The 15,526-nt window shown below is 36.5% G+C and overlaps 1 protein-coding gene across 1 annotated transcript in view; it reads right to left on the bottom strand.

Moving 5' to 3' along the window:
* The window catches only part of LOC150074959 (adhesion G protein-coupled receptor L1-like), a 267,365-nt gene that overhangs the window by 159,304 nt on the left and 92,535 nt on the right, over window positions 1-15,526 (bottom strand). The window contains exons 6-7 of the mRNA XM_090389003.1: window positions 13,223-13,334; window positions 3,036-3,246 (exon numbers count right to left, since the gene is read on the bottom strand). Of these exons, the coding sequence (XP_090245129.1) occupies window positions 3,036-3,246; window positions 13,223-13,334 (323 nt within the window). The remainder of the gene's footprint in view (window positions 1-3,035; window positions 3,247-13,222; window positions 13,335-15,526) is intronic.

Raw genomic sequence — 15,526 nt, forward strand, 5'->3', positions numbered from 1 at the left:
TAAAATAATAAGCTTAAAACGAATATTTTTATGTGTTTTTTTTTTAATTATTTTGACTGATTTTTTAGATCCGGAACCAATCTTCTTTTCTTCCATAAATACAATGTCTTTTTTTACACGAATTTTTTATTTTTCAGGAACATATCTATCGTGTAAATACAGAATTAGGTGTACTCTGATATATATATGAGATCTCAAATTGTCATATCATCATATTTGACAGTAAAGATGTAGTTTTTCTATTTTTCTGTGAAAAAGATACAGAGAAACTATATTAGACAGTGATCATAAGAAGGGATCAAAAAAATACTCTATCATAAATCCAACAGTTGGCACTCAAGATCCAAGTGACTGTAATGGTACCTCACTATGAATGAAACTTATTAAACACACAGCCAGAAGATGTGGTTGAAGTATAATCAACCCTTCCATTCTTTGTTTTGGGTTGCAAAGCACGACATTTGGCAATTCTCATCTTTCAAGCTAAATCACCACCCAGCTGTGGGGTTACCAACCTCTGAAAATGGTTTTATATATAATACAGGGAAGGGGACAACAAAACTTTTTAAAGGACAGATTTTTACATATTAAAATGGTTCTAAGTGAAGGACTCTGTTAAGATGGAAGCCTAGAAGCAACCATATTCAGGGGTAGCAAAATATCACTGGAAAAATTTTTCATGTAGTGGGATGGCAACAAAATAAGCACCGAATCAGCCTGGACTTTTTATGTGATCAAGGGACAACATTGCCTTGTTTCCATCACTGCTCTGATCTCTTAACAAGGCCATGAATTAGAGAATAAATAAGTCCTTAAAATTTAATGACAAAAAGTGAAAAATTACAGAAACAAAATTCTACAAAAGCAGCTTTGATATGAATTTAATATCAATACAATTAAATACAATAATATAATTAAATCAGAATTTATCATTCTGGTTCATTAAAAGATTGCTTTCGAAAATGATTCAGATGAGAACAGCCATATATAATTTGTTAAAACTCTGAAAATTTTGTAGTGTATTTTTATGAACATTTGACAGAAATAAAGCATATATTTTCATAAAATAAATAAGTGCTTTTCTAAATAGTAACTCTGTTACTACTCTTTTTTTCTTTTTTTTTTCGACTGGATGTCTTCCAGAAGCAGCATCATATTTCATGACATCCAGGTAAAACAAAAAATAACAGAATTACCCTAAACCAGATTTTTATATTCCTATCATCATATTATAAAGCATTCTATTCAAAAATATTAAATATTATTAATTAAAAAATTGAAATGTAATTAAATGATTCAGCGCTTCAATGTAATTAAAGTAATATATAATATTGGTGTAAACACACCATAGATAACTCTTAAACAAAAAAACTACATTAGTAATTTGTAGGGCATCATTTTATCTGTATCTCATATTGTGCTCTTCCTGCACAACGAGTTGCCATGTATTGCACTACCTCGAATAAGTAAATACAAAATAAAATCAAATACAAAAGTATGGAGTGGGCACCCAGACAGCACAGTTTCAAGGCTTGTTGGCCTCTTTCATCAGTGGGTGGGCAGGTACTGGATTGCAGACATGACAATCCAGTTGTGAAGATAATCCCACAATATGAGAGATGCCAGAAGGTGCATGTGATAATATTTAAGTAAAATTAATGCAACAAGGCATCATATTTTTAAGAGTATAATAATCTATATAATATTGGTGTAAACACACCATAGACAACTCTTAAACAAAAAAAACTACATTAGTAGTTTGAAGGGCATCAATTTTATATGTATCTCATATTGTCATATCATCATATAAATATGAGATACAGATAAAATGATGCCCTTCAAACTACTAATGTAGTTTTTCTATTTAAGAGTTGTCTGTGTATAAGAGTTGTACACCAATATTATATAGATTATTATACTCTATATACTCTATGAAGATATGCCTTGTTGCATTTAATTTTACTTAAATATTATCACATACACCTTCTGGCATCTCTCATATTGTGGGATTATCTTCACAACTGCAATACCAGGGTACCTACCCACCCACCGATGAAAGGCCAACAAGTCTTGAAACGGTCACCAGGGGAGCCTGATATTCACGAAGTTTATGAGAATAGGTAAAAACAGTCTTCTCTACTGGGGAAGCATTGCCTATTCGAGGAATTTATGAGTTTTTGAGTGGTGTGAGTTGAAGGAGTTATTGTCCCTTTCATTTTTCTACACCATTTCTTTTCTTCTTCCACTCCTACTATAGCTTTTCCTCTACTTTATGCTTTTTTAAGTCTAATAGGAACAAGTGGATAGTGGAGTTGAAGGAGTTACTGTCTCTTTCATTCTTCTACACCATTTCTTTTCTACTTCCACTCCTACTATAACTTTCCCTCTACTTTATGCTTTTCTAAGTCTAATAGGGACAAGTGGATAGTAGAGTTATTATCCCACACACATACAAACAAGCCTTGAAATGTTCACCAGGGGGAAGCCTGATATTCACAGAATTTCCAAGAATAGGTAACAACAATCTTCTCTACTGGGGTGGCATTGCCTATTTGAGCAATTTATGAATTTTTGTGTGGTGTGAGTTGAAGGAGTTACTGTCCCTTTCATTCTTCTACTCCTACTATAACTTTCCCTCTCCTTTTTTGCTTTTCTAAGTCTAACAGAGACAAGTGGATAGTAGAGTTATTATCCCACACACATACAAACAAGCCTTGAAACTGTGCCATCTTGGTGGTGGTGCCCACTGAGAATAAATAACAATAGTCTTCTCTTTTAGTGCAGTATTACTTATTCGAGGTTGTGCAATACATGGCAACTCATTGTGAAGGAAAAGCACAATATGAGATACAGATAAAATGGTGCCCTTCAAACTACTAATGTAGTTTTTTTATTTAAGAGTTGTCTATGGTGTGTTTACAACAATATTATATAGATTATTATATATACTCTTAAAGATATGATGCCTTGTTGCATTTAATTTTACATAATTAAAGTAAGTACATATATCAATATTGATTCTTTTTTTAAACCACCTGATATCATTGTTGGTCTTGAGGATATTTTCCACATTCAAGAAGAGAAGACCAATACCTGTCACTTGGCCACTGCAGTTATGCATTCGGACAAGTGGGAAATTGGCTGGAATAATCAGATGCATTGAACTTCCAGTGCTATTCACTTTACTGACATTGAAATCATAAGGTTTAGTAAAGGAACTTTCTTCAAATACAAAAGTATGGAGCACTGGAAAGAGAAAAAAGGCAATATCAGTTCAGAGAATATATAATAAACAAAGTGCAAGCCAAAATTTCTACCTAATTTGTATGTTAATAATTATTGAAACTATCAGTTTATAATTTTAATACATGAATAATATCACCCCTGCAACACAATATTTTAGGTACTTTACTTCTTTTTTTTTTTCGTCATTATGTGTTGATAGAGATGAGTATTAATTCTTCAACATTAGTGTAACATCAGGAGTGGACCCTTCTCAAGGATTGGTTCTTGGACCACCGTTGTTTCTGATCTTCATAAATTACATCAACAATGGGATAGAAAGCTTGATGTCAAAATTTACAGACGATGCAAAGATTGGTAGAGTAGTTAATAATCAGTACCAAGCAGTGCTCCTTCAGGATGACTTGAACAGGCTGCAAGAATGGTCAGAAAAGTGTTTTAATGCAGCAAAAAGCAAGGTCTTACACTTGGGGAATAACGCCAGAACAAATTACACACTGGGTGGGGTTGAATTAAAAACAATAGAGGAAGAAAGGGTTCTAGGTGTTATAATATGGGCAGATATGAAGTTTTCTTTCTGAGTCATGCAAACAGGCAGCCAGGAAAGCCTATGGTGATCTATTGATGATTTATCAAAAATTATCCTGTAGTGATATGGAAGTCATATTCCCACTGTATAAAGCAATTGTAAGACCACAATTGGAACAGTGTATTCAAGTAGGTAAAAGTGATTCTAGCACTTCTTCTATTGGCATGAGATCAGCCTAGAAAGCAAGGTGCTGGGGATTTCAAGAACTGCTGGGAGTCACCAGGGAACAAGTAAATACATGGACTGTGTTAGGGTAACTAAAAGTAAGAACAAGTGCACCAATACTAGGAGTATAGTAAATAAATTTGATGAATTTAAAGTGCTGGTCAAATCATCAAAGGCGGATATTGTTGAGATATTAGTATTATTAGCATATGGTGCAAGGAAGCCCGAGGCTTATGCTGCACCAGCCAAAAAAAAAAAAATTTTTTTTTTTTTGGCTGGTGCAGCAGTGTGTGTGTGTGTGAGAGAGAGAGAGAGAGGGGGGAGAGAGAGAGGGGGAGAGAGAGAGAGAGGGAGAGAGAGGGAGAGAGAGAGAGAGAGAACAAACAAGAATCAGAAGTAGAAGGGAATCACCAAACCCCAGGGGCTCACATCTGGTGAGTATGGGCTTGGCAAACCCAGGGTCCGGAGCTGGATATCATCATTATTCTCTTTCTTGGTGATTCCCTTCTACTTCTGACTCTCTCTCTCTCTCTCTCTCTCTCTCTCTCTCTCTCTCTCTCTCTCTCTCTCTCTCTCTCTCTCTCTCTCTCTCTCTCCCTCTCTCAGGGTAACATGGGAATTTTTTTTTTGGCTGGTGCAGCATAAGCCTCAGGTTTCCTTGCACCATATGGTTAATAATAATAATAATAAAAGAAAAGAATGATGATATCCAGCTCAGGACCCTGGGTATCAGAGACATGGTACCACACAGATATAAGGAATGCAGAATTTTGGAGAGTAAATAATAAATAATTAAATATTCATTTATTGTAAATACGCAAGCCCATCACAGCACATGGTTAGGGGGCAGATAATAATACAAAGGAAATCACATAAAGTAATATAATCAAATACATAGCAGATTTCATATAAACATTAACAACTACTAGGAATTATATTTATCAATTAAAAAAGGAATTTGCAGAACAGGGCATTTGGCTTTCAGTTGCAGTTACTGGGTTGGAAGCAGGCTGCCATTTTTATTTCTCTTCATTTTATCAGATATCTGACTCCTGTAGGCTTCAGAGTTGAGTAACCTGTTGCAATCAATGTTGTGATGGTTTATGAGGTGAAGGGGTCAATTGGGGAACATTCTGTCCATTTGTTTGAGCCCGGAGACGTTGGATTGGAATTGTTGGTTAATTGTTTTTTTTTTTTATATGTAAACCACAAACACGAGAGGTATTAGAACCTATAGTACTTAGTACCGTGCTTGGGTTGGAGGTTGAGAAGACATTTGTTGACATTACACTTGGAACTTCTGTAGACTGTAATTTTCAGGAAATACGTGTGAAGGAAGGTTGTTCCAGAAAATGGCAGTTGAATGAATAAACGAAGAAGATGAGAAGTTGGTTCTGTGAGTTTGGAGTTGGACAGTAATTGGATGTTGGCTGGTGGCGGCACGTCTTCGGACTGTTTTGAAAGAGAGAGTAGGAATTATAGAAGCCAATTCAGAAGAACAGTGCCCATGGAAGTATCTGTAGAAGAGGCATACAGCAGAAACAGTATGTCTATGAGACGGCGAGTGGAGAGTCTCTGTTAGAGATGAATCATCAATTAACCTAACTGCCCTCTTCTGAATGGAATCAAGAAGCCTGAGAGAGAGAGGTTTTGGGGGCACCGCCCCAGATGTGGTAACAATATTCCATGGCAGGGCGGATTTGCGATTTATACAGAGTGAGCAGCTGTTTGGAAGAAAATTAACGCCGTGAGCAAAAGAGAAAACCAAGTTTTTTAGATGCAGAGGAAGCAATATTTGTAATGTGCGTGTGCCAAGAGAGATTAGAAGTCAGAGTAATCCCCAAAAGAGATATCATTTTGCCTAGAAATCAGAGTATCACTAAAGCGAAGCATAGGAGCAGAACAATTCTTTTTGCGAGATATAAGACAAGACTGAGTTTTAGAAGGGTTGAAATCAACTAAGTTGTCTTTACCCCACTGGAGAATTACTTGAAGATCGGCATTTAAGGAATTGGTAGCAGATTTTTGAGAAGTTTAAGCTGATTGAGCAGGACAAGGTTTCTCAAAATGGAAAGTGGAATGCAATGTGCTATCATCGACAAAACTATGGATAGGATTTCCAGTCAATGGAAGAAGGTCATTAATATACAAGAGGAAAAGAGTGGGGGAAAGAACTGAACCTTGGGGGACACCGCATTAGTGGAGAAGTTAGAAGACAGAGAGCCATCTACCATCACTCTCAGTGATCGATCAGAGAGAAAACTGGATAACCAATTACTAAAAACAGTTGGCAAACCATAAGATGGAAGCTTGTTTAGAAGACCTTTATGCCAAACACAATCAAAAGCCTTTGAGATGTCAAGAGCAACTACTTGTGTTTCACCGAACCTTTCCATTGAATTAGTCCATAAATGGATAACATAAACCAGAATATCACCAGTGGATCGACACTGACGGAATCCATACTGGCGATCGTTGATCAGACGGAAGGTTTCTAGGTAGCTTAAGAGTTGGCGGTTAATTGATTTCTCCATTACTTTAGAAAGAGTAGAAGTAATTGCAATGGGACGATAATTGGATGGGAGGGATTTGTCACCCTTTTTAGGAACTGGCTGGATATGAGCAAATTTCCAAGCAGAAGGAAAAACACCTTTGGAATAAGAAAGTGAAAAAAGGCGGCAAAGAATAGGAGTAAGTTCAGGAGTACAGGTTTTGAGAACAAGTGGAGAAATACCATCGGGACCTGGAGCTTTCTTAGCATCAAGATTCTTCAAAATCCCTCTGATATCCTTTTGACGGAAGAAAGACCACAGGGGGCATTGAATGGAGCATGTTGGAAATGGTGGGAGGTGTTTTACCAAGATCATTAATACATGAGTTGGAAGAAAAATAGGATGCTAGCAGGTCAGCTTTATCCTTGGCTGAAGTGACAACAGAACCATCTGGTTTGGACAGAGGTGGGAGCAGAGATGGGCAAAAGTTGTGGCCAATAGCTTTGGCAAGAGACCAGAATGCTCGACTACCATTAGGGCAAGAAGCAAGTTTTCTACTCTTCGCCTGCTCAAACTCTAGTTTGGACTGATTAATAACTGCTTTACAATTGTTGCGAGCTTTGGTGTATGCAGAAAATGAAACTGAAGAAATAGAAACGAGCCAATTAAGATATTAGCATTAGCATTAGTAGAGACATTTGATGCAAGAAACCAAGCTTATGCAGCATCAGCCAAAAAAAAAAAAAAAAAAAAAAAAATCACTTCCACTTCACCCCTCTGTTCGTTCGAAATACATGTATAGCTGAGCCTTAAACTTAATTAGGCTATCAATTTCTATGACAAGGGATGGAAGTCTGTTCCACCACCAACCACCCGCTGGCTAAAGACCAATTTCCGCACGTCTATCCTACATCTTTCTTACCTCAATTTGAATTTATGCCCTCTCAGGTGATTATTCTGAATTCTCGAAATGTAAGGAATATTGGATCTCGACACGATGTTCATCGTAATCTCAAAAGTCATCAATCATACTGCATGTTGGACGAGATAGGGAAGGGTTGACCGGAACTTAGTTCTAGAGACTAAACATGTGTTCCACCACTTCAAGCCTCCAATAAGCAAAGTGGTGGTATTGCACCGGTTGATGAGAGTCATCTACCACCTAGTACTGCCTGGTAACATAGAGGGATGGCATTCCTCCATGTGGTGTGGGCGCCACAACTCAACCCCTGCTTACGTTGGTTCACACCTGGGTGGTCACCCACCATGTACTTGTGCATGGAGGTTATATGCAGGATTACTAACAGTCCCACCATTGTGAAGGTGCAAGCAGAGGATTTGGCTGTCACAGACCGTCCGGACTTCACCGAAATTGGGTCCACTCGACTTGAGTGTCAACCCGAATATCAGTTCTATCAGCATTTTAGACTCCCAGGTAGCAAGTACAGCTTGTCTGGCATATCTGAGAGAATGTCTGTGACAACGTCAAGGACCAAGCTAGAGAGTCGGAAAAGTTTGTTGGCAAAGTTAATTACTTAACAGTGCACGAATTGTTGGCAAAGTTAATTACTTCTTGCAGAAGTAATTAACTTTGCAAGAAGCATGACTTCAGACTCGTTGATCATCTGTTACAGAGGCTTTATTTTTTAAGTTTTCATAAAGCTGTTGCCTGGATATTGTATGGGGAAAATGAAGCTTACTATTGAGCCATCTAAGAACCCGATATTCTAGGGTAAGGAATTTCTTGAGGAGAACAGACCAGATTTCAGAAGCATAGGACAGAATGGGAAAGATGCATCTCTGAACATGCTTAATCACTGTTTTTCTGTCTTGAATCGCTGCTATTTCTTGTTTGAATAACCATTTTGCTTTTTGAATTTCTTGAGAAACATAAATAATGGGCATTAAAGGAGAGATTTTTATCAAAAACAACTCCAAGATCTTTGTGAGCATAGATATTTGTGATTGGGACATCTGCAATTTTTACTTCTATGTGGTTTGGTTGTTTCTGAAGGGAATAAGTAATTTGAGCAGATTTGCTTGCATTTATAGTCAGATTAAGATCTTTCAGATACTTGATGATTTCACAAATATGTAAATTCACATCATTGATAACTTTGCGAATATCATCACTGGCACTGGAGATTATAAATAACTTTAAATCATCAGTATGCCAGTAGATTTGGACTTTCTTGTAGAAGTGGTTGAAGAGATGCTGAAAATACAGTACTGGAGAGAATGGCTCCTTGAGGAATGCCTGTTAAAGTTGTGACAAGATTACTGTCAGTACTAGTGGGAAAGAGGAGAAATCTGCAATTAGGCAGTACTGAAGATAGGAAAGATTGGAACAGGACCAGGGTATGTCTGCCAGGGGCAAAAGTTGATGATGTTGTAGAGCAGATATCATCTTTCAAGGGCACAAAAGGTGATATTGTTGTACATGTTGGAACTAATGATATTAAGAGCAGATTTACTCAACAAGTACAAGTCAATGTTGAAAAACAGTCGCGAGTTAGGTTTGAATGTGAAAGTGTCTGCAATTCTGCCCAGACACGATAGTGGGGAGTATATGATGAGAGCCTTGTTGATCGATTCAGCCCTGGAGAGATTGTGCAAGGCTCAAGGGGTTGAATTTTTTTCAGCCTGGTCTGTGCTTGTTGACAGGAGAGACTGCTTCTACAGGGATGGGGTAAACTTAAATAGAAAGGGTGCAAGAATATTTGCTGATGCTCTCGAGGCAGTGGGTCAGAAAACTGCTAGCTTGGGGAGATACACAGACTAAAAGGTTAACAGTGGCTGCAGGCATAGGCAAAACTGATTCTTGCACTGTATTAGAATGAGCAGCAGCCTGGAAAGCAAGGCAATGGAGATTTCTAGGACTGCTGGCAGTCATAGTGGAACAAATAAATACATGGGCTGTGTTAGGGTAACTAAGAGTACAAACAGGTGCATGTATACTTGCATGTACACCAACGCCAGGAGTATAGTTAATAAATTTGATGAATTTCAAGTGCTAGTCAAGACATCAAAGGCAGATATCAGACACGTGGTGTCACACAGACATAAGCAGTGCAGAATTGGAATTTGGGGAATACAATGTGTACAGGAAGGATAGACAGGACAGGAAAGGAGGAGGGGCTATGCTGTTAATTAAGAAACACAAAATTTAAGGAAGTGCATCCAATTGATGTTGCTAGACAATGCAATGTTGAGTCTGTTTGGTGTGACATAAGCTGTTGTTGTTAGTTTCGGGATTTATTAGGTGCATCTGCAACTATAGCCATAGTGCGCCAGGTGATATAAGCACTGGGAAAGGAAAAATGAGAGTAAGTGTGTGTTATAGGCCTAATGAATCTGATGAGTATAATGAGCAATTGTGCAGAGAAATAGAGTGGGCCAGTAAATCAGAATGTCTTACAATGGGAGATTTTAACTTTCCAGATAATCACTGGAACTTGTGGGTTTGTCACTTGCTCACTAGCAAGAGTTTTGTGGATTTATTGGATGACTGTTTTCTACAGCAACATGTTCAAGAGGCAACCAGAGGGAGTAATACTCTTGATCTGATTATCATCAGAAGGGCTTTTGCTTTTGTAAAGGTGTCTCAGACAGTTTTTAAATTCTGTACAGTGGGATCATGGGATCAACGGATGATGTTACCAATGTCGAATTCTAAATGGGAAGCCTTCAGGGACTTAATTTTGGAGGTTACTAGGCTTTTCATTCCAACTAAGAAATACTGTTCAAGGTTTTGGCCTAAATGGATGTCAGATGAACTAATGAGACTCGTGGCAGAGAAGAAAAATGTATGGGATTCATAAAAAGTATCAGATGACACAGAAGCCTATGGCAGATATAAACTAGTCTGTAATCAAGCCACAAAGGAGGTTAGGCAGGCAAAGGCAGATTACGAGAAATCCTTGGCAAAGGATGCAAAAAAAAAAAAAAAAAAGCAAAGAGTTCTTTATTTACAGGATCTATCCAGTTATATTAAAGGAGGCAGCAGAGGAAGTAAGCAAACCCTTAGCCATAATTATAAGAGCTACTTTAAACTCAGGGGGGGAGGTCCCCATGGACTGAAGTTGTGCAAATGGATCACCGATTTACAAAGAGGGCTCAAAAGGTGACACAGGTAACTATAGACCTGTTAACTTAACTTGTGTTCTGAGGAAAATAATCGAATCACTGGTTAAAGAAGCATTTCAGGATCATCTAGACAAGACTGCAGTAATAGTTAAGACATAGCATCGGTTTGTTAAAGGGAGGTCTTCTCTGACCAATTTGATTGGATATTATGATGTAGTCACAAAGGAACTGAATGCCAAAAATAATTTTGATATCATATACTTGGATGTTGTGCCGCATGGGCACACACTGTGTGAGTTGTCGTGAGCACAAACGAGCATTGTGCTGATTGAATAAGCCTTCCTGAGTGAAATAAGCCTCATCCGTGAACAAAACATTGAAATTTTTTCTCTTGCGAACTGATGAACAGCGCCATCTACCGAGGTGACGTTTCCGGTTATGGGATCCTAAGCGATTCACATTCTTTTAGATGTTACCTACCTCCCCTAAACGTTTGTACCAATATTTTTGAGACACCCTGTATATAAAATTGTGGGTAATTATAGCAGGTTTCAGTACAGTGAGACCAGTGCACCTATTTCACTGTACTGAAACCTTTTATTATTACATACCTGAACCCAGTAGTGTGTACATAAAATTCTGTATTTATTAATGTTTATTGCAATTGGCACACATGACTGTCATCTTAATCTCCTTCTAGGCTACATTTTAGCCAATGTGTGGCCATTGTATTAAAAAAACATTAAAAATATTAAGAAAAATTGCTGATTAAATCATTACATATGTGTGAAACCATAATACACTGAAGAAATAAATATAAAGTATAAGAAGGAGGGGAAAAAAAGAGGGGGGAAGAAAAACGTAGGGGAGAAAATAAATGGACTTGAACTGAGGAAGGAGAAAACTGCTGTTGGCAGCATTCCCACATGGCTATCATAACCGTTGTTTTCCTATTCTCGAAACATTTACTTATGTTTATATTTCACTATTCAGCCGTCTTTCATAGCATCTTTTTTTGTATAGAAATAATAATTAATTATGAGTGTCTCATACTATTAATCAGTGCATTGATATAGCATCCATCACAACTACAAAACTGTAGAAAATTCTCCAGGAACTCTTTGCAATGTTCGGCCTGTTTCTATGTTCATACAATGATGGCTCCACTTTCTATGCGTTTTACCATGTAAAAGGAATTAACATTATCGCCTATGGGAGTGTCCACTCTGTATCTTACTACTCTGTGACCCAGACTGGCACCGTTTCAAAGCTATTGGCCTATCATTGGTGGGTGGGTAGGTACCCTGGTATTGCAGACATGACAACCCAGTTTTGAAGATAATCACACAACATAAGAGATGCCAAAAGGTTTATATGATAATATTTAAAATAACTAAATGCAACAAGCCATAATACGTTAACAGTAAGAGTTTAATATCTATATAATATCGGTGTAGATACACCATAGATAACTCTTAAGAAACTACGATGGTAGTGTGGGAGGCATCATTTGCTCTGTATCTCATATTGTGCTCTTCCTTCACAATGAGTTGCCATGGTATTGCACTACCTCGAATAAGCAACGCTTCACTAATAGAGAAGACTATTGTTACTTATGGTGGTGGTACTCACTGAGAATAAGTTATCTATGGTGTATCTACACTGATACTATATAGATATTAAAATCTTACTCTTAACGTATTATGCCTTGTTGCATTTAGTTATTTTAAATACTAACTTTATATATTTATATATAAATACTAACTATATATATATATTAGTATTGAGTATTATCTCCGAGTAACATTTTATGACTTTCGTATCTCCAATCAAGTTATATCTATTGATTTATAATGTTACGTTTGTAAAATCTAGGTCATTATATGTATTTAGTTAAAAAAGAACAATTTAATTGACAATGAAATTTAATAAGATTAAAAAATTTTACTGATTAATTGATAATATTATACTATACTAAGCTAACAGATTTCTAATACAGTGGTACGCGTTTTGCTATCTAGTTTTACGTTTAAACCTTATGCCATCTAGTTCAGGACATACATTGTATCGTATAACAATGGCGGCAAGTTATGAACGGTAAATCTACAGGCACTAAGTATTAATTAACTTTCAAAATCGCTATCTAAATTCAAAATAAACCAAGGAGCTTAACTAGGTCTACAAGCTACTTATAGAAAATAATTTAATATAACTAATATAACAATTAAGTCAATAAAACGGTTTTTAATGCATTGGTCAAGCTCAATGCTGATGGCACTCTTCCTCTTGCTTCCATACAACAGGCATAATTTTAAATCAAGGATGTTTCCAGGATAGTTGTGCAGAAGTTTGCCTTCAGCTAGTAGGTGGTTGACAGTTGCAACAAACTTCCATCCGTTATTGTGGAAGTGAGTAGTTTGAATAAATTCAAGGAAGAACTAGATAAACTATTGGAGTGGATAGACAAATGATGTGTTTGTTTTTTTTTGCTGATGCTTTATAAGCTTGCTTTCTTACATCATTTGCCAGTTCTAACACTTATAAAGTTGAAAATAGGCATAATATACATAAATGTTAGGTACCCTGATACAGACGTTAGATTTCAAAAAACTTTAAAATGAATTAGAGTTTAGATTTTCTGTCTTACCAATATTCCTTCTCATGATCTTATGAACGATCAGTGACTGCTGGCAAGCAAGTACTTTGGCTACACTTTCTGTCTGTTGAAGTATCTTACTGGCACTGCTTGTTTGATGAATCTAACATTGAAAGAAACAATTTATGAAATGTAAAGTTGCCAATGAAACTGTTTGCAGTAGAAGGGGTGGGCAATGTCAAGAATGCTACACTGTACAGCTGAATTCCCAATTTGGGACAGACTGACAGACAGTCTGATTAAACATGCATAGCTGTTTGGTAATGAAACTCTCAATCAAACTGAGAGATGATTTTAAATAAAAAATAAAACACTAGACAAACTATTGGAGTGGATGGATAGGTGAAATGGAAATGTTTTGTTTATTTATTATTATTTTCTATTTTTACTAATTCTGTATAAGTTTGCTTTCTTGCATCACTTTTCAATATTAATACCAATGCTTCAAAATGTTGCTTTTGTCCCCTGGGACAACCACTGCTCAAATAAATTTGATATGGAATAATACCCAAGGTTGAAACTTTCATTGTGATGCTGTTGTGATTGATCAAATATTGATCATATAAATTCATTTAAAAGTGTTACTGCATTCATAGTAGCATTTTACTATATATTTATCAATCAGTGGATACTAAAAGTATAAGTATTATCATATGAAGAACTAAAATTTTTTTTTGGTGTTAAAAAAGGCCCCTTGTGCACAAAAAAAAGGTTGGGAATAACTGCTTTTTTTTTTTTTTTTGTGACCATTCAAATTGGAGCTGTAGTTAGCCCCGGAAAGTTGGTCATCAATGCGTGTGTTCATGTGCACACATGCATGCACAATTCTAGAGACATAATACAGTCGAACATCCAATATAACAAAATTGATCGTTCGCTTGAACAAATTCGTTATAAAGAAATATGATCTCAACAATGAAAAATACTGTTATTCAACATTCAGAAATACAGTAAAATATGGGAACTAAATCAGAAATAAGTGGGAATGAATAAATTTTCTAACAATTTAAAACAATTAATTTATTAATAAACACATATTAAGAAATGACTATTTACATGACGCACACAATATATTAGTACACTTTTAAGAATAATGTCAAAATATTTGATTTTTTGTTGTACACTGGATTTTATTGTACATCGTTCATAAAACTTTTTGCATTTATTTAAGCACTCAAATATACTTTTTGGCACATTTTCTTCACACTAAAGGCTTTAACGCAAAGTTTCAAATGCTGACAAAATTTCATATTTGGAAGGTTTAATATTGTCCTCATTACTCTCATTATCATCCAGCTCATCATTGATATTGTCACTAGTTTTTTGAATACTCTCCAAAATGTTGGAGACACTTGGATATTCAGCTACTATGACATTTTCAACTCCTAAAAATTCAAGAAGAATTTCTCCACTGATCAAACCTCTCGCTTGGAGTTCTTCCCAAGATTGCTCAATGTCTTGTGGCAGTTTTAGCTATAAGCTGGAGTTTTAGCAAAACCTACTTTTGCGAAACAATTCTTAATCGTTTTACATCACATCCTAGCACTTTCAAACACTTCCTAGTTCATTTCACAAATATGCGTGGTCTCAATTCTAATCTCAACGATATCCATTTCCACTTGCAGTCTGCCAAACACCATGTACTTTTTCTGACAAAATGTCAGTTATCGGTTAATTCAACTACTGCTCATCTCAGTTGCCAAAATTATTCATTGTATGATTCCTTTCGCCTCAAAGGTGGTACTTGTTCTGATATTCCCTGTCAGAGAATTGGTAATTTTAAATCTCCTCTTTTCGATCTTCTCTGGCTTAAAATCTCTCTACCTCATTGCGTCAAATTCATCCGTTGCCTCTACCATTCTCCCAATTCCACTAATCACTTAGAGCTCTTTGACTTCCTCTCTTTGCAACTTGACTTTCTTCAGTCCAACTTTCCTAACAGTGAGAAAATTTTCCATGGTGATTTTAATGTTCACAACTCCAGCTGGCTGATGTTTTCTAAGCACACCAACCCACCCAACTAGACAAGAGGCTGAGGCTTTTGCAATTTCTAATGACCTTGCACAGATTGTTCATTTACCTACAAGAACACCGGACAATCCTAACCACATAGCAACAGACTTGATCTTTTTCTCGCAAACAACCCTTCTAAGTAAATAAATTTGATGAATTTGAGGTATTGCTCAAAGCATCAAAGGTGGATATTGTTGGGATATCAGAGACATGGTGTCACAAAGATATAAGGAATGCAGAACTGGAATTTGGGGTCAGTTGACATCGATGGACAGTGCAGTG

This window comes from Mastigoproctus giganteus, chromosome 14 (genome assembly GCF_048544385.1).
Source record: "Mastigoproctus giganteus isolate SK-2022 chromosome 14, ASM4854438v1, whole genome shotgun sequence".
In the NCBI taxonomy this organism is placed as follows: domain Eukaryota; kingdom Metazoa; phylum Arthropoda; class Arachnida; order Uropygi; family Thelyphonidae; genus Mastigoproctus; species Mastigoproctus giganteus.